This window comes from Oncorhynchus tshawytscha, linkage group LG02 (assembly GCF_018296145.1).
Source record: "Oncorhynchus tshawytscha isolate Ot180627B linkage group LG02, Otsh_v2.0, whole genome shotgun sequence".
In the NCBI taxonomy this organism is placed as follows: Eukaryota; Metazoa; Chordata; class Actinopteri; order Salmoniformes; family Salmonidae; genus Oncorhynchus; species Oncorhynchus tshawytscha.
Genome location: NC_056430.1, coordinates 25,644,136 through 25,670,771, shown reverse-complemented (window position 1 = coordinate 25,670,771; position 26,636 = coordinate 25,644,136). Strand labels below are relative to the sequence as shown.

General features: G+C 42.7%; 1 protein-coding gene across 2 annotated transcripts in view; it reads right to left on the bottom strand.

Moving 5' to 3' along the window:
• Positions 1-9,317: 9,317 nt before the first annotated feature.
• Positions 9,318-26,636, bottom strand: part of LOC112218970 (protein FAM107B) — a 48,407-nt gene continuing 31,088 nt past the window's right edge. For both annotated transcript variants that reach the window (XM_024380219.2, XM_024380213.2), the window contains 3 exons: positions 19,702-19,930; positions 10,185-10,347; positions 9,318-10,077 (listed from right to left, as the gene is read on the bottom strand). In XM_024380219.2, coding sequence (XP_024235987.1) covers positions 9,964-10,077; positions 10,185-10,347; positions 19,702-19,930 — 506 coding nt within the window. In that variant the 3' untranslated portion in view covers positions 9,318-9,963. The remainder of the gene's footprint in view (positions 10,078-10,184; positions 10,348-19,701; positions 19,931-26,636) is intronic.

The window sequence follows — 26,636 nt, the reverse complement described above, 5'->3', positions numbered from 1 at the left end:
AGGGGAACCGGCCAGGCAGAGACAGCAAGGGCGGTTCGTTGCTCCAGAGCCTTTCCGTTCACCTTCCCACTCCTGGGCCAGACTACACTCAATCATATGACCCACTGAAGAGATGAGTCTTCAGTAAAGACTTAAAGGTTGAGACCGAGTTTGCGTCTCTGACATGGGTAGGCAGACCGTTCCATAAAAATGGAGCTCTATAGGAGAAAGCCCTGCCTCCAGCTGTTTGCTTAGAAATTCTAGGGACAATTAGGAGGCCTGCGTCTTGTGACCGTAGCGTACGTGTAGGTATGTACGGCAGGACCAAATCAGAGAGATAGGTAGGAGCAAGCCCATGTAATGCTTTGTAGGTTAGCAGTAAAACCTTGAAATCAGCCCTTGCTTTGACAGGTAGCCAGTGTAGAGAGGCTAGCACTGGAGTAATATGATCTGCCCTAATGGCAGCCCCCAGAGGCTCCATGTACAGAACGAAGAGGAGAGCCGAGAGTGGGCACACCTGCCTGACCCCAGACGAGAGGTCAAAAACGTCACCCAAGTGACTATTTACACTAACTCGGCACCCCGCTCCGACATATAATGTACGAATCCATCCTATGAACTTCTCCCCAAATCCTAATCGACCTAACACTCTGAATAAAAAGGATCTATTCACGCGATCAAAGGCTTTCGCCTGATCTAGCGCTGCTACCATTAAAGGCAGTCCTCTATCTTCAACCCAAGCGATGGAGTCCCTGATTAACTGTAGGTTCCATCTAATAGAGCGGCCCTCTACCCTGCACGTCTGATCCTCATGTACGAAGTAGGAAAGGGCTGTGCGCAACCGGTCTGCTAAAACCTTTGCAAGTAGCTTGTAATCTACACACAGCATGGTCAACGGCCGCCAGTTGCCAAGGTCTGTTACTTCCCCCTTCTTATATAAAAGTGACAGCACACCAACAGCCATTGATCCCCCCGGGACCCCCGTCTCAAGGATGGCCTTCAAGACTTCGAGGACCACTGGTCCAAGTATACCCCAAAACTTGAGATAAAACTCAGCCGGCAGCCCATCCATCCCAGGCACCTTCCCTTTTCCCATCCTCCTAAGAGCGCTCTCAACCTCTTCTAGTGAAATCTGGGCCTCCATCACTTCTCTAATGTCCTCCAGCAACCGCCTGGACAAGTGTTCTAAAAACACATTTCCCTGCTCTACATCTATTTCCCTTTCCTTAAATAAACCTTGGAAATGATCAGTTGTCACCCTGACCATATCCTCTGGTTCTCTAACTATACTACCATTTTCTTCCCTAACGCCATGCATTACCTTCCTACTCTGTCTGGCCCTAACCGACTTAAAGAACATAGCAGAACAAGTCTCATTGTGTTCTAGAAAGCCGCTATGCGCACGCTCCAGGAAAGCTCGAGCCTTCCGCTCCTGCAACTCCCTGAGCTGCGCCTTTAGGGTAGCGGATCTCTCCCAGTCAAACGACCCGCCGAGGTTGCCTGCCTCGTACTCGAGTTCAATTAACCTTTGGATACGATCCACCTCCTTCCTCTCCTCCCTTTTTTTTCCTCTTGCAATACCCTATTATAAAAGCCCTAATCCTCACCTTAACTAATTCCCACCACTCTAACACCCCCTCGCACATGGACCGGAGGCCTTCAAGCCTCCAAAAGAAACCATAAAACCCGTCAACAAAAGCCTGCTCCTCCAGCACATCCCGATCTAACTTCCAGTACCCCCTACCAAAGAAGCAGACTGGTGACCCCACCTGCAGGAGCACCCCGTCGTGATCCGAAAAGAAAACAGGCAACAGCCGCCCAGACAACTTACCCAAAGACCTGGGTACAAAAATATAGTCGAGCCTCCGCTCAACCCCCCTGGAGTTGCGCCATGTAGGACTGGCCATTTTCGGAGTAGTGTGCAGACCACCATCAACCAGACCATGGCAAGCCATTAGCCCGGTAATGGCGCCTGCACTGCTATCCCCCTATTCCTAAATCTGTATTAAAATCCCCCCCTATCACTAATTTCCTATTTGTGACACACAGGGCGTCAGACAGTCCACCATCTCCCTCCTGTCTGCCACCACCTGTGGCCCATACACCACCACTAATCTAAATTTACAATCCCTTATCGTGACATCCACCCCTATAACCCTCCCCTGCATTACCACAAAAGAATCCTCCACTTTTACCTCCCTGTGCCCACACAAAATCCCTACCCCCGATGAGTGCACCCCCCCAATACCCCAAACCGACTCCCCCTTGTCCCACTCCCTCTTAAACCTACTAACATCCCCTCCATCCCTCAGGTGAACCTCCTGTAAAAAACAAAAATCAAACCCCACACCCTCCAAATAACTAAAAACCGCCCTCCTCTTAACAAAATCCCTTAAACCCCTTACATTTAAACTAACAAAAGTAAAATTAGACCCCATGAAATAATAAAATAAAAACATGTACAACACTCAAATTCTAAACCCAGACAGGTTCCGCCGCTTTTCCTGGTTCTCCTACTCCCGTGCCTTCTGTTTCCTTCTCTCTTCCATCCGCCGCTTCTTGCTCCTCCTCCTTCCTTGCGGCCTTCCCCTCTGGACCTGTACTCTGGTCATGAGGCGTGTTTCCTTCCCCTCCTCTTCTTCCCCCATCCCCCGCTCCTGCTCCCCCCCCAGCCGCAGACGCATATGACCTCTGACGGGCCGGGCACCCCCGCCACAGGTGTGCTGACGAGCCACACCCGTGGCACGCCTTAGGCTTGTCACAATCCCTCGCCTCGTGTTCCTCAGATCCACAAAATCTGCATTTTCTTGTGCTGCACGAAGCGAATATGTGGCCGTAGGCCATACAGCGCCTGCAAAATGGGGGCTGATGTGCATAAAACAACGTCCCCTGTCAGCCCCTAGGGAGAACATAGCAGGAGGATGGAGGTAGCCACCATGTCCCTTTGGGTCCTCCCTGAGGAGGGCCTGGAAGCCTCTCCTCCCATTCCAAAACCCAAGGGAGTCTTTGAGGTGCCTTGCTGAGGAGACATTATCCATGTATCTCCCCAGAAAGGCCCTCACCTCTTCGTCCTTAACGTATGGGTTGTAAAATGTTGACAGTTATAACCCTAAAGTTGTTCTTCGCCAGGCTTGTTATTTCATAGTGGCTCATCGGCCTCTCACCTCCCACTGCTCTTGCCCTTCTCAGGATATCATCGTGTTTCTCCTCTGTATATAGTGCCACGTCGTATGCTCCCTCCAACGAGTTGCCTTGGAAACAAAACACGTCCTTCACCGTCAGCTTTAGAATCCCCATCAATATTATCCTTCCAAAAGTTTCCCGTCCTAAAGGCTCCAACTCCTTTTCCTTCCAAGCAAACCGAATCGTATTGGCCAGCCCAATCCCAGGGACCGACCGTGTTGATGTATTTTGCACCATCTCCGCAAGGAGAATGGCGCTCGTTCTCTTCTCTTCCAAAACAAGGAAAAAAGGAAAAACCAAAGTGACTGAGCCTATTCTGGTGCAAACTAACACAGAGACAGGAACAATCACCCACGAAACACTCAAAGAATATGGCTGCCTAAATATGGTTCCCAATCAGAGACAACGAGAATCACCTGCCTCTGATTGAGAACCGCCTCAGGCAACCATAGACTTTGCTAGAACACCCCACTAAGCCACAATCCCAAAACCTATGAAAAACCCCAATACACAAACACACCACAAAATAAACCCATGTCACACCCTGGCCTGACCAAATAAATAAATAAAACACAAAATACTAAGACCAGGGCGTGACACCTGAGTCCAGGTTGCAGTGTTTATGGCCAATATAGTTACAGAGATAAACATCTATTTTTCAGGAGAGACCCAGTTAGCTGAAACAGATTTGATTAGTTCTAGCTTTAGCAAACTTAACGTGTGTAAATATTTGTATGAACATAACAAGACTCAACAACTGAGACATAAACTGAACAAGTTCCACAGACATGTGACTAACAGAAAGGGAATAATGTGTCCCTGAACAAAGAGGGGTAAATATCAAAAGTAACAGTCAGTATCTGGTGTGGCCACCAGCTGCATTAAACACCACAGTGCATCTCCTCCTCATGGACTGCACCAGATTTGCCAGTTCTTGCTGTGAGATGTTACCCCACTCTTCCACCAAGGCACGTGCAAATTCCTGGACATTTCTGGGGGGCCCTAGCCCTCACCCTCTGATCCAACAGGTTCCAGATGTGCTCAATGGGATTGAAATTCAGGCTCGTCCCTGGCCATGGCAGAACTCTGACATTTCTGTCTTGCAGGAAATCACGCACAGAACGAGCAGTATGGCTGGTGGCATTGTCATGCTGGAGGGTCATGTCAGGATGAGCCTGCAGGAAGGGTACCACATGAGGGAGGAGGATGTCTTCCCTGTAACGCACAGCGTTGAGATTGCCTGACATACCGCCCCAGACCATGACGGACCCTCCACCTCCAAATCGATCCTGCTCCAGAGTACAGGCCTTGGTGTAACGCTCATTCCTTCGACTATAAATGTGAATCCGACCTTCACCCCTGGTGAGACAAAACCACAACCCATCAGTGAAGAACACTTTTTGCCAGTCATGTCTGGTCCAGCGATGGTGGGATTGTGCCCATAGGCGACGTTGTTGCTGTTGATGTCTGGTGAGGACCTGCCTTACAACAGGCCCACAAGCCCTCAGTCCAGCCTCTTTCAGCCTATTGCAGACATTCTGAGCACTGATGGAGGGATTGTGCGTTCCTGGTGTAACTCGGGCAGTTGTTGTTGCCATCCTGTAACTGTCGCGCAGGTGTGATGTTTGGATGTACCGATCCTGTGGTCTGCCACTGCGAGGACAATCAGCTGTCCGTCCTGTCTCCCTGTATGGTTCATTGAACAAGCATGGAAAACAGTGTTTAAACGCTTTACAATGAAGATCTGTGAAGTTATTTTGATTTTTACAAATTATCTTTGAAAGACAGAGTCCTGAAAAAGGGCAGTTTCTTTTTTTGCTGTGTTTATCTAGGAATAATATCTTAAGTTACTTAACTATCAAATGTATTATTCGATGACAACAAATAACAAGTCCACTATTGATAGTGATAGAACTAAGTAAAATAGTATTCGATTATACTCCACAGCTTTTTTCAAAAGTCTCTCTCTCTTGGTCTGAGATCCCTTTAGGTGCTTTTTGGCAAACTCCAAGCGGCCTTTTACTGAGGAGCGGCTTCCGTCTGGCCACACTATCATAAAGGCCTGATTGGTGGAGTTCTGCAGAGATGGTTGTCCTTCTTTGAAGGTTCTCCCATCTCCACAGAGTGAGCTTTGGGTTCTTGGTTACCTCCCTGACCAAGGCCCTTCTCCCCTGATTGCTCAGTTTGGAAGAGTCTTGGGGGTTCCAAACTTCTTCCATCTAAAAATGGAGGCCACTGTGTTCTTGGGGACCTTCAATACTGCATAATTTTCTTTGGTACCCTTCCCCAGATTTGTGCCTCGACACAATCCTGTCTCGGAGCTCTATGGACAATTCCTTCGACCTCATGGCTTGGTTTTGCTCTAACATGAACTGTCAACTGTGGGACCTTATATAGACAGGTGTGTGCCTTTCCAAAGCATGTCCAATCAATTTAGTTGACCACAGGTGGACTCCAATCAAGTTGTAAAAACCTCTCGTGAATCAATGGAAACAGCATGCACCTGAGCTCAATTTTCAAGTCTCATAGCAAAGCGTCTGAATTCTTATGTAAATAAGGTGTTTTTTTATATACATTTGCAAACATTTCTGTTTTCGCTTTGTCATCATGGGGTATTTTGTGTAGATTGATGAGGAAATTGTTTTATTTATCCATTTTAGAATAATGCTGTAACGTAACAAAATGTGGAAAAAGTCAAGAGGTCTGAATACTTTCCGAATGCACTATGTAGTATACATGGTCCAACAAAATGCTTACTTGCAGGTTCCTTCTCGACAATGCATCAACATTAAGACATAAACAAAAATACGAATATGGGGGGTGGGTGCAACTCAATATTAGGAATTGGTTTGTTACCTGTTCAGGTGTTACCAGTTCAGAATGCCAGCCTTGACACTGCTACTCACGTATCATTTTCTGGTTTGTAACATTATATAGTAAGTGGAATGAGTGCACTGTGTTCAGGTTGTTTGACAAAAGAGACAGCTCCCTGGCTCTCCCTAAATGGACCCAATAGGGATGCTAAACTCAATACGCTGTTGCAAACTCACTGATGATGGACACTGATGGAACGTTGTTTGCTAAAACTTTCTAGAACTTTGTGTGTTTGTCTCTGTAATTTAGCTCACCAAATAATATTATTCATCTCCTGTTCAACATCATTCAATAAACAATCGATGAGTCTAGACGGGTTGTTCTATTATTATTGATTTATTTTGACTTAGATAATAATTAGCCCCTTAATCAGCATAAATTAAATCTTAATGTATTTTTATATTTTTACTACATTACATTTGAAAAATGATTGTGTTGCCTTGTGTTACCTACTGTATATTCGAATGACAATTCAGGCTTTCCAGAAAGTAATTTGACTATTTACTTTGCATATATAATGAAGACAGAAAAGGTCATTGATAATATAGATTTTTTAAAATTAGTAATAATTTACTTTGAACAAAACACATTTTTCTATAATAGCACAATTGACAGTATCTTCAGACTATTCTATTACATCCAGCAGGAACAGTAACACCAGTGACAAATCTGCAGAAAATATATAATATCTAAGATGGCGGCCACAGTTGTTGAAACCACAGTCCTTAAATTGTAAATAAATGACTTAATCATGTGATTTGATAAATTAGTTGAATCAAATTTCCTGTTCCCTTTAGTATAAACTGTGTAACACCAGTGACACATCTTAATGCTTCTCATGGAATTACCAAATTAATAATCAAGTTGCTAACATATGAAGAGAGAGTGCAGACTCACCATGTGCTTTTCATAACAGCCCCACCTCCAATGAACCTTTGACCCAGGAATTAGTTGGAAAGGATGTTTTTTTTTTTTTTAAATGGCTGTTTTTATAATGGGTGTACCACCAGTGGCATGAAATTGAGGGACAACTATTCCCTGTAAATTATTTACAATATTTAGTTGATCTTTTAGTTTTTCAGGTAATCTACTAAATAACTGTAATACTTTCCTTTGTATTATGACATAAAACAATATATTTTAAGTCAATAATATGTCACTAAATCACGACTCATGACCCGAGGGACAAGCCATTTTCATGATACTGACCGTGTTCTACGACAGGGTTTACCTAACTCTGACCTGGGGCCCCACCTGGGTGTACGTTTTGGTTTTTGCCCTATCACTACAGAGCCGATTCAAATAACCAAAGAATGATCAAGCTTGGATTATTTTAATCAGCTGTGTAGTGCTGGGGCAAAAACCAAAACAAATGTACACCCAGGTGGGGCCCAGGACCGAGCTTGGGAAACCCTGTTCTACGATGTATACAATAATGTTTTGCAATGTAACTGTCTTACATATGTTTTATTAAAAATAATGCCCTAAAATTAAAACAAAAATATATATTTTGTGTTATTATCTGACCTTTTTAAGTGATTTTCCAGGTGGTTAAGGCGGGCGACAGGAAAGCCACTATTTTTGTGGAATGATCCAGACATTATCAGACCAAATGAAAGGCCACAGTGCAACTATCAATGCAGTGTTTGTCCTTTATTTATTTTCTTAGAAAGGAATACAATTTTCTCCAGCTCTTTGTACCTCTCTTCTCAAACATGTACCATAGTAGTTTGAAGTACAAACCTTTGTTATTCATAACAATCATTCTGTCATTGTGAAAGCTATTGAAATATTCATACATTAATATATTCATGCTTCTATGCAATGAAGAGACTGAAAAATAAATGAGAGAATGTATTCATGTTTATAACATGTACAATTGTGTAATATTAAACATCTTAAGTGGCTTCAGGAGTCAGTAAAGGCAGATATTTCATACAAGTAGAACAATATTTGGTGCAAAAACACCAAAATACAAATGGCCATCTATATGCAATCAGGATAAAAACATATTAAAGACATTTAAAAAATGACAAATGCATAATTGATTGGTAAAATAAATGTTCAGATACATAATTTCAATGTTCTAAAGTGCCTTATGGAAATAAGATTCAAATGATTGCATTTTATTTTGTATCGCTACATAATACTATTTAAAAAGCGCTGTGATACAATTACAAATGTGAGAATATCTACCTGTTTTCAGACCTTAAGCACAAAACATAAATATCCCTTTTCAAAACATGTATATGTTACAAAAAAAATGGTGAAATGGGGTTAGAGAAAAATCTTTAATATAACGTATGCCATTTAGCAGATGCTTTTATGCAATCTCACACGCACATACATTGTACGTATGGGTGGTCTCAGGAATTAAACTACCCCTGGCGTTACAAGCGCCATGCTCTACCAACTGAGCTACAAAGGACCTTGTGTCTCTTGTGTCTTCAACATGCATTCATACAACCACTCACACTCACCTACATACCGTACAAATACTCTTATCTGATTCCTCAGATCATGTGGTTTGATAGTATACCGTTGGTATAAGCGATACACGCACCACCATTTCATAAAGATAGCGTTCCTTGGTTTGAACTTTTTGATTAGGATGACATGTAGCTAGAGGTAGGAAGGCACTGTTAGAGATAGGTGCTTTCTCAGTGAGAGATTTCACATTGAGACATGTGACCTTGAATTGCAGATAAATGCCATTAGTAGGAGGAACATTTGATTGTTTACTGTTATTAACAATCTGTACTGATTGTGTGTGCAGGTACAGTGTGCTTCTTATACGGTAACCTAGAGAATTACTATTGGATATACACAGCCTAAGATGAAAAGTAACCACTGCTTTGTGACACACTTGAGAAAAACAACCAACTTTGGCTTTGTCTCTTAACATCTTGTCCTTGTTTCAAGAGTCATTGCAGTATGGAACACTACATCCACTAGTGAATAGCTTCTCCTCTCTTCTTCAGCCTGGTCTTATAGACTAGAAGTAACATAGTAAATGTAAATTTGACACTTGTATGATATGTTATGTTGGGTATGGTTACATAAGACAGAAGGTTACTTAAGGTAAAAACAAAAGTAGGGTGGTTGGTCCGGATGCATGAGTAGGCCTATAACTTAATGTCTAGCAACCCAAAGGTTGTGTATTCAAATCTCATCACGGGCAACTTTTAGCTAATTAACAACTTTGCAGCTATTTACTACTTTTTAGCTACTTTGCAACTACTTAGCATGTTAGTTAACCCTTCCCCTAACCCAAACCCTTTAACCTAACTCCTAAGCTTATCCTTAACCCCTAACCCTAACCGTTAGCTTAGTTAACGCTAGCCACCTAGCTAACGTTAGCGAGAACAAATTGGAATTCGTATCATATCATACGTTCAGCAAATTCCTAACATATTGTACAAATTACAATCCGTAACATATCGTATGAATTGTCATTCGTAATATATCATACGAAATGCATGACGGACATCCACAAACTAATTCATACCATACGAAATGTAACATATCATACTATTTTGCGTGTCCCGGAATTACGTTTACTATGTTACGTCTACCCCCGAGTCCAGGTTGTCCTTTTTGACCCTAACACTCACTCTCATGTCAGTTACTCTGGATTGAGATATCACAGATACAGTTTGACCTATCCCTGTAACAGTAGCCCATTGCAGAGTCAACCTTCCTTCTCTGTCTCTCCCGCTGTGTCTCTGCTCTGAGTGGGTTAGTGAAGGCATTGTGTCATGGCTTGCCGACCAGTCCTTGTAGGTAGAAGTTCCTTGCTGTTGTCTTGAGTTGTGCAGTCAGAGCAACACAACACAGCTGTTCTGTGTCCACTCACGCGCATAATACACACAAGTGTACAAACTCCAGCAGATTCCAACTCAATGGTATACTTGGACCGGTTTGTCCCTACACCTCTTTCTCTCCATTATTGTGAAAGGACGTCCGTCTCAAGTTCTCCTTGACCTTGACAAACTCTGGGGCTCTCACGGTCTCCTCTTTTTTCCCCTGCTCCTTCTCCAGCTGAATCAGAAACAAAAGGGAGTTTATTCAATCAATTTCGATGAGATTAAATTGTAAAAAGCTCTATAGCAATATAATTGTATTGACCGATTGATGATCTCTCCTACCTCTTCTAGCTTCTCCTTCCTCTTGAGGAGCTCTTGTTCCAGAGGGGAGATCTTCTTTCTGGCCTCATCTTCCTCCTTCCTCTGCTTGATGATCTGTTCCCTCTTCCTGGCCTCCAAGACACGCTGCAGCTCCGGCTTAGACTCCATCCCAACACCGCCACTCCTGAGAGACCGAGAGAGAAGGTATTTACTAAGGTCATCTGCATTTTAATTTAACTTCAGTGTTTTTCTCTTGTCTCCAGCAGAGGGAACTCTAATCATGCTAAATGCTATGTTCTGATTTTGCTCTCTCAAACAATATCCTTTCCTCACCCAAAGCAGTGGTGTGTGGGTAAAATCACTGGCGGAAAAAAGCCATATTATAACCTATGTGTAGTGATAATTGCGTTGGTTGCTGTATCGTGTTAGTTAATATTGCTTGACAACATGATATACTGTTGAAGTCGGAAGTTTACATATACCTTAGCCATATACATGTAAACTCAGTTTTTCACAATTCCTGACATTTAATTCTAGTAAAAATGTATTTTAAGAATGTTAAAAGTCAGAAAAATAGTAGAGAGAATGATTTATTTCAGCTTTTATTTATTTTATCACATTCCCAGTGGGTCAGAAGTTTACATACACTCAATTAGTATTTGGTAGCAATGCCTTTAAATTGTTTAACTTGGGTCAAACATTTTGGGTAGCCATCCACAAGCTTCCCACAATAATTTGGGTGAATTTTGGCCCATTCCTCCTGACAGAGCTGGCGTAACTGAGTCAAGTTTGTAGGCCTCCTTGCTAGCACACGCTTTTTCAGTTCTACCCACACATTTTCTATGGGATTGAGGTCAGGGCTTTGTGATGGCCACTCCAATACCCTGACTTTGTTGTCCTTAAAGTACATTATTTTATTTCGAAATGTAGTGAAGTAAAAGTAAAAATGGTCAAAAATATAAATATTAAAGTAAAGTACAAATACCCCAAAAAACTACTTAAGTGGTACTTTAAAGTATTTTAACTTAAGTACTTTACACCACTGCTAAATGGTCTGTAACTCGGTCACACAGTACATACTTTTAGTTTTTGTTTTCCTATGCTTGCTCGCTAGCCTAACTGCCTTTCATGGGCAACGATGCGCCAGCCCAGCTAGGTAACATTAGCCTAGTATATCTAACCACATGTTGCACTTCCATCCTCTCTGGCCAGGGGCACAATGTATGAATTAATGGTTTGATCAGAATCTGCGTTATAAATCACATGTAGATGCTACTATGGAGAATTAGGTAAAACCACAAGTCCAAATCCCTATATATATTCCTGTCTAATTTAAGAAAAGGCCGATTTTAGCTAGCTAGCTAGCCACCTGAGGACAGCAACACAACGAGACGCAACAATTCAAGTTTTTTTCTGTCAATGACATTTGGCTTCAGATGTAATGTGATTGGTGTGAAGCCAAATCCAAACTGGCTTCCCTTTTTTTTGGTGTGCCAGGACTATTCACAGCTGAGCTCACTCAGTTTAGCTCAACGCTGATTGGCTATATTTGATATATTTTGCTATCAAGGGAGGCCAAATGCTTGCTGACAACAGTGTCATACCCTTTTTGACCTGACGGCGTCAGCTAGATGGGCTACACATACTGAGACAGAGGGGGCACTGTTTTGTTAGTTCGGATGCTTTCTCCGGTGAGATACTGTATATTCAGCCTCTTGCGATTTGAAGGACATTTATCAAACTCAGAGAGATCAAAAAAATGATTGTGTATGTTTTTTTAAATGTTTTTTTCTTGGTCAAATTTTTGGGGAAACCTGGCTCCCCTTGACATGCATAAATACACACCACTGCTCACCCATTGATTTTTTTTTCAGGATTCAATTATATTAATATGACAAAAATAAAATGCAAAAGGATTATGTTGCATTTTAGCAAATAACAATTGCATAGAAGTAAAGCTTATTTCCCTGCTCATAAATGCTCCTGTAGTCCTAACAAGGGCTACGGGACTTGTAATCCACAGACCGGTGTTTGTCTCTGAATCTCTATGGTGATGCCAGATTAATTAGGATCCTGTTTTCTTATTAGACAGAAAAAGACAGCAGGAAACACACCGCTGAGGTTTGGTGGTGGGACCCTTGTTTTGTTTTATCCGAAAGGAAGAAAACCATCTTTCTCAATTGTTAATCAACTTTGAGTTTATTCAATCACAGCATATGGCCTCTAAAACTCATCAAGAATTCATTCAATATCTCCCCCCAATATCTCACATCAGACCTCTTCAGAGTGAAATGCCATTATACTCAGGATAAGATAGAACGTGTTGAGCTCTTTTTGTAACCCTCCTCTCACCTCTCCTCTTTGAGACTGCTAATTCAATTCATGTAGTGCCTTTGGCCCCCTTAGGGAGGTGCAGTCACCGTATTTTTTGTAGGTAGAGAGAGGGAGGGCTGCTATATACACACACACACACACACAGTTTATAGCAGTAGCCTGTGTACTGTAGATAGTTTATGAAAGAAACACACTACCAAAAAAATCAAAGGTATAGTTTGATCGCCAAGCACAGGACAAGAATAGCACAGTGAAAGGGCTGATATTTGAGTCCACTATATTACTTTCTGGTTGCTGTCATCCATAGGCCTATTCATAACATACTCTAGGACCTTTGACTCCTCTATACCTTCTCACTGCTCTAAAATCAATAGACAGTCCTTTCTTACTACTCAGCATTGTAAACGGCATTGACATTTGAAACAAAACATGTTTTTTTCTGTGTTGTGGTCCATGCTTTTTTCCCTCTTTCAACTTACATCTACCACCTCAGACATCAATGCTCAATGACACAAAAAATACTTATCTACAGTGAGAGAGTGAACGAGAGAGGTAGCGAAACAGCAATCAGAGAAAATGGAGACCACTCAGTAAGAGAGAGAAAGACTGTTCAAGTTGATGACCTGCACTCCCATCACAGTGGTGTGGCTGATCTCCCAGCGCTGTAAGGGCTCTCTGTCATGGTGCCCAACACAGATGGCCTGTTCTGGGCTTTGACTCTCATAGCCATACCCCTCTTAGCACTAGTAGCAGTGCCAACCCAAGCCCAGCAGATACATGTAGATGCTTAATTGAAAGCATGACACCCTGCCAGCTTACCTCTGAATGCGTGTGTGTAGGTTGTACAGTTTAAACTACGGTCCTATTCAATGTTGACTTAATATCTATCAATGTGCTCAATTTCATAAAAAGGTAAATGAATAACATTAATGAAAATTAATTTCACTATAATTTCAAGTACATGTGATGGTGAATGCATACTAAAAAGATTTACACCAAGTGTGATGTTTAATTATTTTTAACTCAGAAGGAAATATCAAGAGGATCAGGTAAGTGATAAAACAGTCAAATAACAATATCGAAATGTCACTATCAATCATGTTACTAGTATGCAAATCAGACACCTTTCAGCATGGAATAAACATCAAGGTAGGAATTCCGATAAGAATCAATGTAAGTAATAAATAAATAATCATAATTTGGCAGTACGTCCAACCGGCCTCACAACTACAGACCACGTGTAACCACGCCAGCCCAGGACCTCCACATCCGGCTTCTTCACCTGCGGGATTGTCTGACCAGCCACCCGGACAGCTAATGAAACTATGGATTTGTACAACTGAAGAATTTCTGCACAAACTGTCAGGAACAGACTCAGGGAAACTCATCTGCATGCTTGTCGTCCTCACCAGGGTCTTGCCCTGACTGCAGTTTGGCATCGTAACCGACTTCAGTGGTCAAGTAAAGTGTGCTCTTCACAGAAGAATCACGGTTTCAACTGTACCGGCCAGATGGCAGATAGTGTGTATGGCATCGTGTAGGCGAGCAGTTTGCTGATATCAACCTTGTGAACAGAGTGCCACATGGTGGCAGTGGGGTTATGGTATGGGCAGGCAAAAGCTATGGACAACGAACACAATTGCATTTTATCGATGGCAATTTGAATGCACAGAGATACCGTGACGAGATCCTGAGGACCATTGCCGTGCCATTCATCCGCCACCATCTTCTCATGTTTGCACCGTCCCATGTCACAAGGATCAGTATACAATTCCTGGAAGCTGAAAATGTCCCAGTTCTTCCATGGCTTGCATACGTAGACATTTCACCCATTGAGCATGTTTGGAATGCTCTGGATCGATGTGCATGACAGCGTGACCCAGTTCCTGACAATATCTAGCAACTTCGCACAGCCACTGAAGAGGAATGGGACAACATTCCATGGGACAACATTCCACAGGCCACAATCAACAGCCTGATCAAATCTTTGCGAAAGAGATGTGTTGCGCTGCATGAGGCAAATGGGACCACTATTGTTTTCACTATATATTTTACCTCCTGGGGATGTCATCCGAAAACATAATGTTAACTTTCACTGCTATGCGGATGACACACAGCTGTACATTTTAATGAAACATGGTGAAGCCCCAAAATTGCCCTCGCTAGAAGCATGTGTTTCAGACATAAGGAAGTGGATGGCTGCAAACGTTCTACTTTTAAACTCGGACAAAACAGAGATGCTTGTTCTAGGTCCCAAGAAACAAAGAGATATTCTGTTGAATCTGACAAATAATCTTAATGTTGTACAGTCGTCTCAAATAAAACTGTGTAGGACCTCGGCGTTACTCTGGACCCTGATCTCTCTTTTGAAGAACATATCAAGACCATTTCAAGGACAGCTTTTTTCCATCTACGTAACATTGCAAAAATCAGAAACTTTCTGTTCAAAAATGATGCAGAAAGATTAATCCATGCTTTTGTCACTTCTAGGTTAGACTACTGCAATGCTCTACTTTCCGGCTACCCGGATAAAGCACTAAATAAACTTCAGTTCGTGCTAAATACGGCTGCTAGAATCCTGACTAGAACCCCAAAAAATTATCATATTACTCCAGTGCTAGCCTCCCTACACTGGCTTCCTGTCAAAGCAAGGGCAGATTTCAAGGTTTTACTGCTAACCTACAAAGCATTACATGGGCTTGCTCCTACCTATCTCTCTGATTTGGTCCTGCCGTACATACCTACACGTACGCTACGGTCACAAGACGCAGGCCTCCTAATTGAATTTCTAAGCAAACAGCTGGAGGCAGGGCTTTCTCCTTATAGAGCTCCATTTTTATGGAACGGTCTGCCTACCCATGTCAGAGACGCAAACTCGGTCTCAACCTTTAAGTCTTTACTGAAGACTCATCTCTTCAGTGGGTCATATGATTGAGTGTAGTCTGGCCCAGGAGTGGAAAGGTGAACGGAAAGGCTCTGGAGCAACGAACCGCCCTTGCTGTCTCTGCCTGGCCAGTTCCCCTCTTTCCACTGAGATTCTCTGCCTCTAACCCTATTACAGGGGCTGAGTCACTGACTTACTGGGGCTCTCTCATACTGTCCCTGGGAGGGGTGCGTCACCTGAGTGGGTTGAGTCACTGATATGATCATCCTGTCTGGGTTGGCACCCCCCCTTGGGTTGTGCCGTGGCGGAGATCTTTGTGGGCTATACTCAGCCTTGTCTCAGGATGGTAAGTTGGTGGTTGAAGATGTCCCTCTAGTGGTGTGGGGGCTGTGCTTTGGCAAAGTGGGTGGGGTTATATCCTTCCTGTTTGGCCCTGTCCGGGGGTGTCCTCGGATGGGGCCACAGTGTCTCCTGACCCCTCCTGTCTCAGCCTCCAGTATTTATGCTGCAGTAGTTTATGTGTTGGGGGGCTAGGGTCAGTTTGTTATATCTGGAGTACTTCTCCTGTCCTATTCAGTGTCCTGTGTGAATTTAAGTGTGCTCTCTCTAATTCTCTCTTTCTCTCTTTCTTTCTCTCTCTTGGAGGACCTGAGCCCTAGGACCATGACCCAGGACTACCTGACATGATGACTCCTTGCTGTCCCCAGTCCACCTGGCTGTGCTGCAGCTCCAGTTTCAACTGTTCTGCCTGTGGGTATGGAACCCTGACCTGTTCACTGTGATTACTATTATTTGGCCATGCTGGTCATTTATGAACATTTGAACATCTTGGCCATGTTCTGTTATAATCTCCACCCGGCATAGCCTGGTTCCTCTCTAGGTTTCTTCCTAGGTTTTGGCCTTTCTAGGGAGTTTTTCCTAGCCACCATGCTTCTACACCTGCATTGCTTGCTGTTTGGGGTTTTAGGCTGGGTTTCTGTACAGCACTTTGAGATATCAGCTGATGTATGAAGGGCTATATAAATAAATTTGATTTGATTTGATTTTCACACCAGCTACTGACTGCTTTTCTGATCCATGCCCCTACCTTTTTTTAAGGTATCTGTGACCAGCATATCTGTATTCCCAGTCATGTGAAATCCATAGATTAGGGCCTAATTTATTTAAAATCTCAGATTTACTTACATGAAGTGTAACTGAGTAAAATCTTAGAAATTGTTTCAAGTTGCGTTTATATTTTTCTTTAGTGTATTTGAGAAATATTTATCTTTCTCCAAAAATATATAATATTACAAAGGCGAAGGTAATAAAGTGCAATTTACCTCTGATCGCATCTGGCTAAGAACCTACAAACAAAAATCTCCTCAATAGTGAAGACGTGCACTTCACTTCAAGTGCCGTGGTTGAGATACGGGGTTTGACAGACAACTTTGAAAGCCAATGGACTATTTTGAATGGTCAAGGGTTCGTGAAACGTTCATAAAGACATAAAGGGGAACCAATGGTATCGATTCATGTAAAAAATAATATTAATGTAAATCACATAATTTGAAGTTACGAGGTTTTCATCCGACAGCGACTATATCATAATATAAATCTATATAACTGAAGTGATATGGTAAAATGTAACGGAGTAAAAATAAGTTACTTCCTTCAGAAATTACTTGAGTAAGAGTGCAAGTGCAGCCCACAGAGAGTAACTAGAAAAGTATTAGATACTACAAGAATGTACTTAAGTACATGTAACCACCTCTGGCTAGCAGTCCAATCGATCAAAACATTCTAAAGTAAGCACTACGTGATCAAGGGATACCACAGTGTGTAGTATAGTATTCTACAGTATACTAAAACATTCTACATTAAGCACTACACAATCGAGGGGGATACTACAATATGTAGTATAGGGATACTACAGTGTATAGTATTCTCCAGTATACTACTAAATTCTATAGTAAGCACCACACAATCGAGGGATACTACAGCGTGTAATAAAGTATTCTACAGTATACTACAAAATTCTAAAGTAAGCAGCACTACATGATCGAGGGATACTAGAGTGTGGAGTATAGGATTCTATGGTGTACTACAGTTTTACTACAGAATTCTATAGAATTATAAATGAAGTACTATAGTATTATAGTATTCTATAGTAAACTGTAGTATTTGTTATGTGGGAAGATATTGGATACTGTAAATTAGACTTGAATGTTCTGCTATATTTATCTATTAACATTTATGTTTTATATTCTTCCCATTTCTCACACTAATTACACTCCAGGTTTTAGTGTACTGTGTCTTTCTCTCTGTCAGATCAATACTAGGATGTGGATATATTCGATAAGAGTCATATTACTAGAAGATAGACAGACAGCAGACGTGACATGCATGTCCTTTTCTACCAGATTTGCTTCACAATTAATTATTTATTAGTAGACTAGTGGGTTATGACTGATTGGTCTGGCTCTTCTGTAGGATATTGTTATTATAACCTATTTAGCGCCTGACTGATTAACTGACCAATGCTACAGAGTAAACAAGTTCAGATACAGGTCAGACACACCACACAGATAAGTCGGGAAATGATCGTACTGTAGAGAGATTACAGAAAGGGAAGTTAAGAGTAGATAAGGGAGATATTTGCCTGTTGTATACTGCATTCCATATTCCTGGAAATTGGGTCTCCACGCAATGGCAATCTTTGACATTCTGTGGCATTCTACGGCATTCTACAATGACATATTTCTTGCGTATTGGAGAATATTAGGATTCATGTTTATGATCACTGAAAACCATGATTATAAAGAGAAATCCGACTGCATAATGACACAAACAAGAAGAACACTAGCAGAATGTCATTTTTACTTCCAGAGCCTGGTTTTCTATGGGCCTACTCTTCAATGGCAGTGAAACAGCAGGGCTGGAGGGGCATAAACGGTCCTCTGTTGCCCACTCTCTTAAGGGTCTGAGTTCCCACTGTCACTTCATGGAGGTTTGGAGTACTGGAGCCATGGGGATTTGCCCAGATCCCAACAACTCAGTGATAGGGACAGGATCGTGGTGGGCTGTCACCTAGCAACAACTGGCTTCTAATGGGCCTGCTAATTAAAGAGATGTTGATCAAGAGAGACAGACGACAGGCTTCAATGGAGAGAAAAAACTGCTCTGTTTGGGTAGTTGCTATTTGATATGCCATACACTGTCTGTGCAGTATTTATTTAGAATGGCATTTTTTTCATATTCGTAGGGGTAAAAGAATAACAACTGAGTCTAGGATTGGTTAAAACTTTGGGTGTTAACACAAATATGAACTATATATGATCACTGGCTTGTTTTGCCATAGCTTAGCAGCAGTATAAAGTTGAACCACACTTTTCTGTTCACCCCACCACTATTGCAATCACAGCTGGACTTGTGATGAACTTGCAAATTATTTCTAAATGCTGGCATGTTTTTCTTCATACCAAACTCCAAACAGAGCTGATTCTTTGTAGCCCATTTAGAATTCCTATTTGAGAAATTTTAAATAGGGGGTGTTTTTCCCTTCCATCCCCCATACCCAAACCTGGAATGCTGAAAATATCCTGCTTCCTTAGTTTAAAGGGAGGCATCTGCTGCTTTGAACAGTCCTCTTACTTCCAGTGCTGCAGTAGCTAGCTAAATATTTCTGGAACTTTTAAGTTTACTTACTAGCCTATGTTGTGAGTGGATGACCAATACCACTTTCAGAAAGCATTTTAGAGGGGCAGTGTAAGAGAGAGGGTAAATGGGAATGCTGCCTATGATCATACTTTGTTTAGATCATTATGACCCTTTTTAAACATATCCTTTCTGTTTGTTATGTTGTTACAATACAGTGCCTTTGGCTTATATAAATGAGAAGCTAGATTACACCTTTGTAATCTGACCTTTCATGACTAATGTTTATGTTTTAGAATGTACTTCTCCTTTTATGTAAATCCATACATGTTGAGGCATGTACAGTGATCACTAGAAATCCTGTATTTCTTTATTTACGTAATGCCATGATATGGGTATGTGCCTAAAATATCATATCATATTATGGTAGAATTACGGTCGGAAATATCCACCCTCTGTGATATAATATAAGTATATGTGAGGCAAAATATTACAGAGGGCTTGGCTGAGAATTCTGAATGACTTGTCAGGTTGACTGTCTGTGTGCACACACAGATGCATAAACATGCAAACAAGCACAGTGTAAGTGTTGAAATCATACCAATAGCTAGATTGCTGGATAATAAACTAAATCAGCTGTTAGTTTTAGATCTTGTATGGGACTCTGTTGGGTGGGAGTTGTACCGTTTCTGGCTCATGAGTAGCTCTCGGTGGAGCTCCTGGTGGCTTTTGGAGGCTTTCACTGGATTAAGGAGCTTTTTGGGTTTGATGAGATCATCATCTCCCTCCATGTAATCTGGCTGGGGGACATAGCCAGCCACGGGGGGCTGGTCCCTGTGAGGGTAGTCCTGAGGTGGGTGGCTCCCATCCTGCCTGGGCTGCTGCTCCCACTGTAGGTCCGCATAGGCTGACGCTGAATGACAGAGAGGAGGAGAGAGGGTGGGACAGGAGAAATGGACAGAGAAAGACACCAGTGTTAGTGATTAAGAAACAAACAGTGGAAACGTATCCTAGAAATTGAGGCGTGACTGAAGGTAACAGGAAGGTGCCCATAGCAGAGGTTCCAAAGTCCCATCATGGGGAAATCTCTGGATCCTGCTCATTTTCACACAGTAGCCGGGCAGCAGCTGAGCAAGGGCAGATGAGCCACCAGGCACTTGGCTCCGTTTGTGTTCTTTAGAGCTAGAGGAAATTCCATATCCCCTTTCCCCTCTCTGCTGTGGGTTGAGATGCTGACACACTAGGATACACCTTCTTTGCTCACGGTAAACCATACACACAAGCAACCCCCTTTGGGAATGTCATGTTCACCGAGCTTTAACTTTCTGCGTCAATTATTAGGTACTCCATAAAGGTGGGGCAACTACCACTCATTCCCTCAGTGACATCTGTGACGTGCATGGGATTTATTCATTCTGCAGCACTCTCAATGGAAGTGATAGGATCATTCATAGAATGCTGGTTCCGTCGTTAGGATGTGAATGGTCCCATCAGAACATACAAAGATACATTCAAGCATAGACATGGTTTCGCAATGTCTGTACCAAATGTCCCAGCCCATTGTATTTTCCCATTGTATTTTCCATATTTCAGTGGGTTTTGTTCCATCAGAACAGACAGATTAAGAGGCACCTGATCTGTGCTAGAGTGTTTCTGGAGAGAGATCAGATGTCATACGCAAGCAGGCCAGCTCAGAACAATGACTCTTTCTCAAGTGCAACCAGATACCATCTCTGCTACTTAATATTTCAGAAAAAATTAAATGAGCTGTGGTTGTCTTGTCCCAGCTCTTCCCAATCAGGGCTAGTGGCAGGTTGTTGATAGGCTGGAGCCAACAGGAGATGATTTGTGCATTGGAAACAGTAACAAACACATCAACACATTTTAGATGGAAAAATACATCTGGTTCCTGTGCTGCATTAGCAAATACAGGTAATTGAATTCAGGCCATTGCTTGAAATGCTAGTTGGGCCATTTTGTTTATCTGCCTCATTCTCATTCTGACAGAATGCCACTAACAGCAGATTGACAACTACAGTAAAATGATTGCTTTTTAGCCATGTACAGTGCAGTAACTTGCAGTAACTCTGAAGGAACAATAGCAGAAACATGTGATCCAGGCTGTGTCATTTGTCAGAGGATTAATAGGGCATTAGGGAGAGCACAGGGAGAACGCAATTCATAGAGAGGGAAAGATAGAAAGTAATAGAAAGAGAGAAAGCAATACAGAGGAGGAAATGAACGAGAAAGTAATCAAAAGAAAGAGAGGAATACACAGAGAGCTGGAGATAACAGAAGTATTACAATGAAAGAGACAGGGGAACAGAGAGAGACAGGATAAAAAGGTCATAAAAGAAAGTGAGCAACAGAAAGGGAGGGACACATAGAAAGAAATAGAACGGGAGAGAGAGAGAAAGAGAAGCCCAGGGTAATTGTTTTTTTTATGAGTGCTGGTCCAGCAATGCAGACTCACTGTAATCACAGATGCCTTCTAATGCCTTGGATGCAAATTGTAAATGGAGGGAGAGGTTTCTAAAGCAGTAGCGATGTCTAAAGCAGCTTACTGTGCTGCAGCTCTCTGCTGGATCCCTACACAATCACTATTACCCTCTCTATGGCTATACTGTAACACTTACAGGACATACTAATGAACATTCATGCTGCGAGTATGTATTGTATTGTTTGGGTGTACATTCACATCTGTATGTGCAACATATTGTGCTGGTCTTGTTTTCCTGTGCATGTGTTTTGACCAGCAACAACAATCTGGTCTCAAAGAATTTCGTATTGTTACATACGTAATTCCGGGACACTCTATTTAGTATGATATGTCACGTTTCGTATGGTATGTATTCATTTGTGTTTGTCGAAGACCCATTTCGTATGATATGTTCGTATGATACGAATTACAATTTTTATTATATGTTAGGAATTTGCTGAATTTACAATATGTTACAAATTCTGGCTAACGTTAGCTAGGCTAGGGGTTAAGGTTAGGGTTAAGTTCAGGAGTTATGTTAGGGTTAGAAAAGGGTTAGCTAAAAAGGTTCAAATCAAATATTATTTGTCACGTGCGTATTCGCCTTATAGTGAAATGCTTACTTACAAACTGCCAGTCCTCAACTGGCAGCTTCATTAAATTGTACCCACAAAACACCAGTCTCAACATCAACAGTGAAGAGGTGACTCCGGGATGCTGGCCTTCTAGGCAGAGTTCCTCTGTCCAGTATCTGTGTTCTTTTGCCCATCTTAATCTTTTATTTTTATTGGCCAGTCTGAGATATGGCTTTTTCTTTGCAACTCTGCCAATAAGGCCAGCAACCCAGAGTCGCCTCGTCACTGTTGACATTGAGACTGGTGTTTTGCAGGTACAATTTAATGAAGCTGCCAGTTGAGGACTTGTGAGGCGTCTGTTTCTCAAACTAGACAGTTGTGCACTGGGGCCTCCCACTCCTCTTTCTTTTCTGGTTAGAGACAGTTTGCGCTGTTCTGTGAAGGGAGTAGTACACAGCGTTGCACGAGATCTTCAGTTTCTTGGTAATTTTTCGCATGGAATAGCCTTAATTTCTCAGAACAAGAATAGACAAATGAGTTCCAGAAGAAAGTGCTTTGTTTCTGGACATTTTTAGCCTGAAATCGAACCCACAAATGCTGATGCTCCAGATACTCGACTTGTCTAAAGAAGGCCAGTTTTATTGCTTCTTTAATCAGGACAACAGTTTTCAGCTGTGCTAACATAATTGCAAAAGGGTTTTCTAATGATCAATTCGCCTTTTGAAATTATAAACTTGGCTTAGCTAACACAACGTGCCATTGGCCCTAGGAGTGATGGTTGCTGATAATGGGCCTCTGTACGCCTACGTAGATATTCCATAAAAAATCAGCTGTTTCAAGCTACAATAGTCATTTATCAGTTCATACTGTTAGGTGACCTAAACTGGGATATGCTTAACACCCCGGCCATCCTACAATCTAAACTAGATGCCCTCAATCTCACACAAATTAAAACACTTCAGCGAGCTGGCCTTTCTAATCGACCTGGCCCGGGTATCCTGGAAGGATATTGACCGCATCCCGTCAGTAGAGGATGCCTGGTGGCTCTTTAAAAGTGCTTTCCTCACCATTATAAATGAATAAGCATGCCCCATTCAAAAATCATAGAACTAAGAACATATATAGCCCTTGGTTCACCCCAGACTTAACTGCCCTTGACAAGCACAAAAACATTCTGTGGCATTCTGCATAAGCATCGAATAGCCCCTGCGATATGCAACTTTTCAGGGAAGTCAGGAACCAATATACATAGTCAGTTAGGAAAGCTAAGGCTAGCTTTTTCAAACAGAAATGTGCATCCTGTAGCACTAATTCCAAAAGGTTTTGGTACACTGTAAAGTCCGTGGAGAACCTCCTCCCAGCTGCCCACTACACTGAGGCTAGGAAACACTGTCACCACCGATAAATCTACGATAATAAATCAATTCAATAAGCATTTTTTTAGGGCTGGCCATGCTTTCCACTTGGCTACCCCTACCCCGGCTAACAGCTCTGCACCCCCTGCAGCAACATGCCCAAGGCCCTTCCGCTTCTCCTTCACCCAAATCCAGACAGCTGATGTTCTGAAAGAGCTGCAAAATCTGGATCCCTACAAATCAGCTGGGCTAGACAAACTGGACCCTGTCTTTCTAAAATTATCCGGCAAAATAGTTGAAACCCCTATTACTAGCCTGTTCAACCTCTCTTTCATATCGTCTGAGATCCCCGAAGATTGGAATGCTACCGCTGTCACCCCTCTTCAAACTGTTACAGACCTATATTCATCCTGCTCTGACTTTCTAAAATATTCTTAAGCCAAGTTAACAAACAGATCACAGACCATTTCGAATCCCACCGTACCTTCTCCACAATGCAATCTGGTTTCCATGCTGGTCAAGGGTGCACCTCAGCCACGCTCAGGGTCCTAAATGATATCATTACCGCCATCAATAAAAGAGTACAGTACTGTGCAGCCGTCTTCATCGACCTGGCCAAGGCTTTCGACTCTGTCAATCACCGCATTCTTATCGGCAGACTCAACAGCCTTGGTTTCTCAAATGATTGCCTCGCCTGGTTCACCAACTACTTCTCAGATATAGTTCAGTGTGTCAAATTGGAGGACCTGTTGTCCAGACCTCTGGCAGTCTCTATGGGTGTGCCACAGGGTTCAATTCTCTGGCCGACTCTTTTCTCTTGTATACTGTATATCAATGATGTTGCTCTTGCTGCTGGTGATTCTCTGATCCACCTCTACGCAGATGACACCATTCTGTATACTTCTGGCCCTTCTTTGGACACTGTGTTAACTAACCTCCAGACGAGCTTCAATGCCATACAACTCTCCTTCCGTGGCCTCCAACTGCTCTTAAACACAAATAAAACTAAATGCATGCTATTCAACCGATCATTGCCCGCACCTGCCCGCCCATCCAGCATCACTACTCTGGACGGCTCTGACTTAGAATACGTGGATAACTACAAATACCTAGGTGTCTGCATAGACTGTAAACTCTCCTTCCAGACTCACACTAAGCATCTCCAATCAAAAATTAAATCTAGAATCGGCTTCCTATTTCACAACAAAGCTTCCTTCACTCATGCTGCCAAACATACCCTCGTAAAACTGACCATCCTACCAATCCTTGATTTCGGCGATGTCATCTATAAAATAGCCTCCAACACTACTGGATGTAGTCTATTACAGTGCCATCCGTATTGTCACCAAAGCCCCATATACTACCCACCACTGCGACCTGTATGCTCTCGTTGGCTGGCCCTCGTTTCATACTCGTCGCTAAACCCACTGGCTACAGGTTATCTACAAATCTCTGCTAGGTAAAGCCCCGTCCTATCTCAGCTCGCTGGTCACCATAGCAGCACCCACTCGTAGCACACGCTCCAGCAGGTATATCTCACTGGTCACCCCCAAAGCCAATTCCTCCTTTGGTCGTCTTTCTTTCCAGTTCTCTGCTGCCACTGACTGGAATGAACTGCAAAAATCACTGAAGCTGGAGATTCCCATCGCCCTCACTAGCTTTAGGAACCAGCTGTCAGAGCAGCTCACAGATCACTGCACCTGTTCATAGCCCATCTGTATACAGCCCATCTATCTACCTCATTCCCATACTGTATTTATTTATTTTGTTCCTTTTGCACCACAGTATCTCTTCTTGAACATCCATCTTTTGCACATCTACCATTCCAGTTTTAATTGCCATATTGTAATTACTTCGCCACCATGGCCTATTTATTGCCTTAACTCCCTTATTTGACCTTATTTGCTCTCACTGTATATAGACCTTGTTTCCTTTATTCTACTGTATTATTGATTGTATGTTTTGTTCGTTCCATGTGTAACTCTGTGTTGTTGTATGTGTCGAACTGCTATGCTTTATCTTGTCCAGGTCGCAGTTGCAAATGAGAACTTGTTCTCAACTAGCTTACTTGGTTAAATAAAGGTTAAATAAACATTTTAAAAAAAATGTGGACACACTGGAACTTGAAGCTCTCAACCTGCTCCACTACAGCCCTGTCGATGACAATGGGGGCGTGCTCGGTCCTCCTTTTCCTGTAGTCCACAATTATCTCCTTTGTCTTGATAATTTTGAGGGAGCAGTTGTTATCCTGGCACCACATGGCCAGATCTCTGACCTCCTCCCTATAGGTTGTCTCATTGTTGTCGGTGATCAGGCCTACCACTGTTGTGTCATCTGCAAATGTAATGATGGTGTTGGAGTCGTTCCTGGCCATGCAGTCATGAGTGAACAGGGAGGACAGGAGGGGACTGAGCACGCACCCCTGAGGGTCCCCTCGTGTTGAGGATCAGCATGGCAGATGTGTTATTATCTACCCTTACCACCAGAGGGCGGTCTGTCAGGAAGTCCAGGATCCAGTTGCAGAGGGAGGTGTTTAGTCCCAGGGTCCTTAGCTTAGAGATGAGCTTTGAGGGCCCTATGGTGTTGAACGCTGAACTGTTGTTAATGAATAGCATTCTCAGGTGTTCCTTTTGTCCAGGTGGGAAAGTGCAGTGTGGAGTGCAATAGAAATTGCATCATCTGTGGATCTGTTGGGGCAGTATGCAAATTGGAGTTGGTCTAGGGTTTTTGGGATAATGATGTTGATGTGAGCCATGACCAGCCTTTCAAAGCACTTTGTGGCTACAGATGTGAGTCCCACGGGTCGGTAGTCATTTAGGCAGGTTACCTTAGTGTTCTTGGGCACAGGGACTATGGTGGTCTGTTTGAAACTTGTTGGTATTACAGACTCAGTCACGGACAGGTTGAATGTCAGTGTCAGTGAAGACACTTGCAAGTTGGTCAGCGCATGCTCGGAGTACAAGTCCTGGTAATCCGTCTGGCCCTGCGGCCTTGTGAATGTTGACCTGTTTAAAGGTCTTACTCACATCGCTTATGGAGAGTGTGCTTCAGTGTTATTTTCCTCGAAGCGAGCATAGAATTAATTTAGTTTGTCTGGTAGGCTTGTGTCACTGGGCAGTGCGTTGCTGTGCTTCCTTTTGTAGTCAGTAATAGGTTGCTTGCCCTGCCACATCCGACGAGCATTGGAGCTGGTGTAGTACGATTCAATCT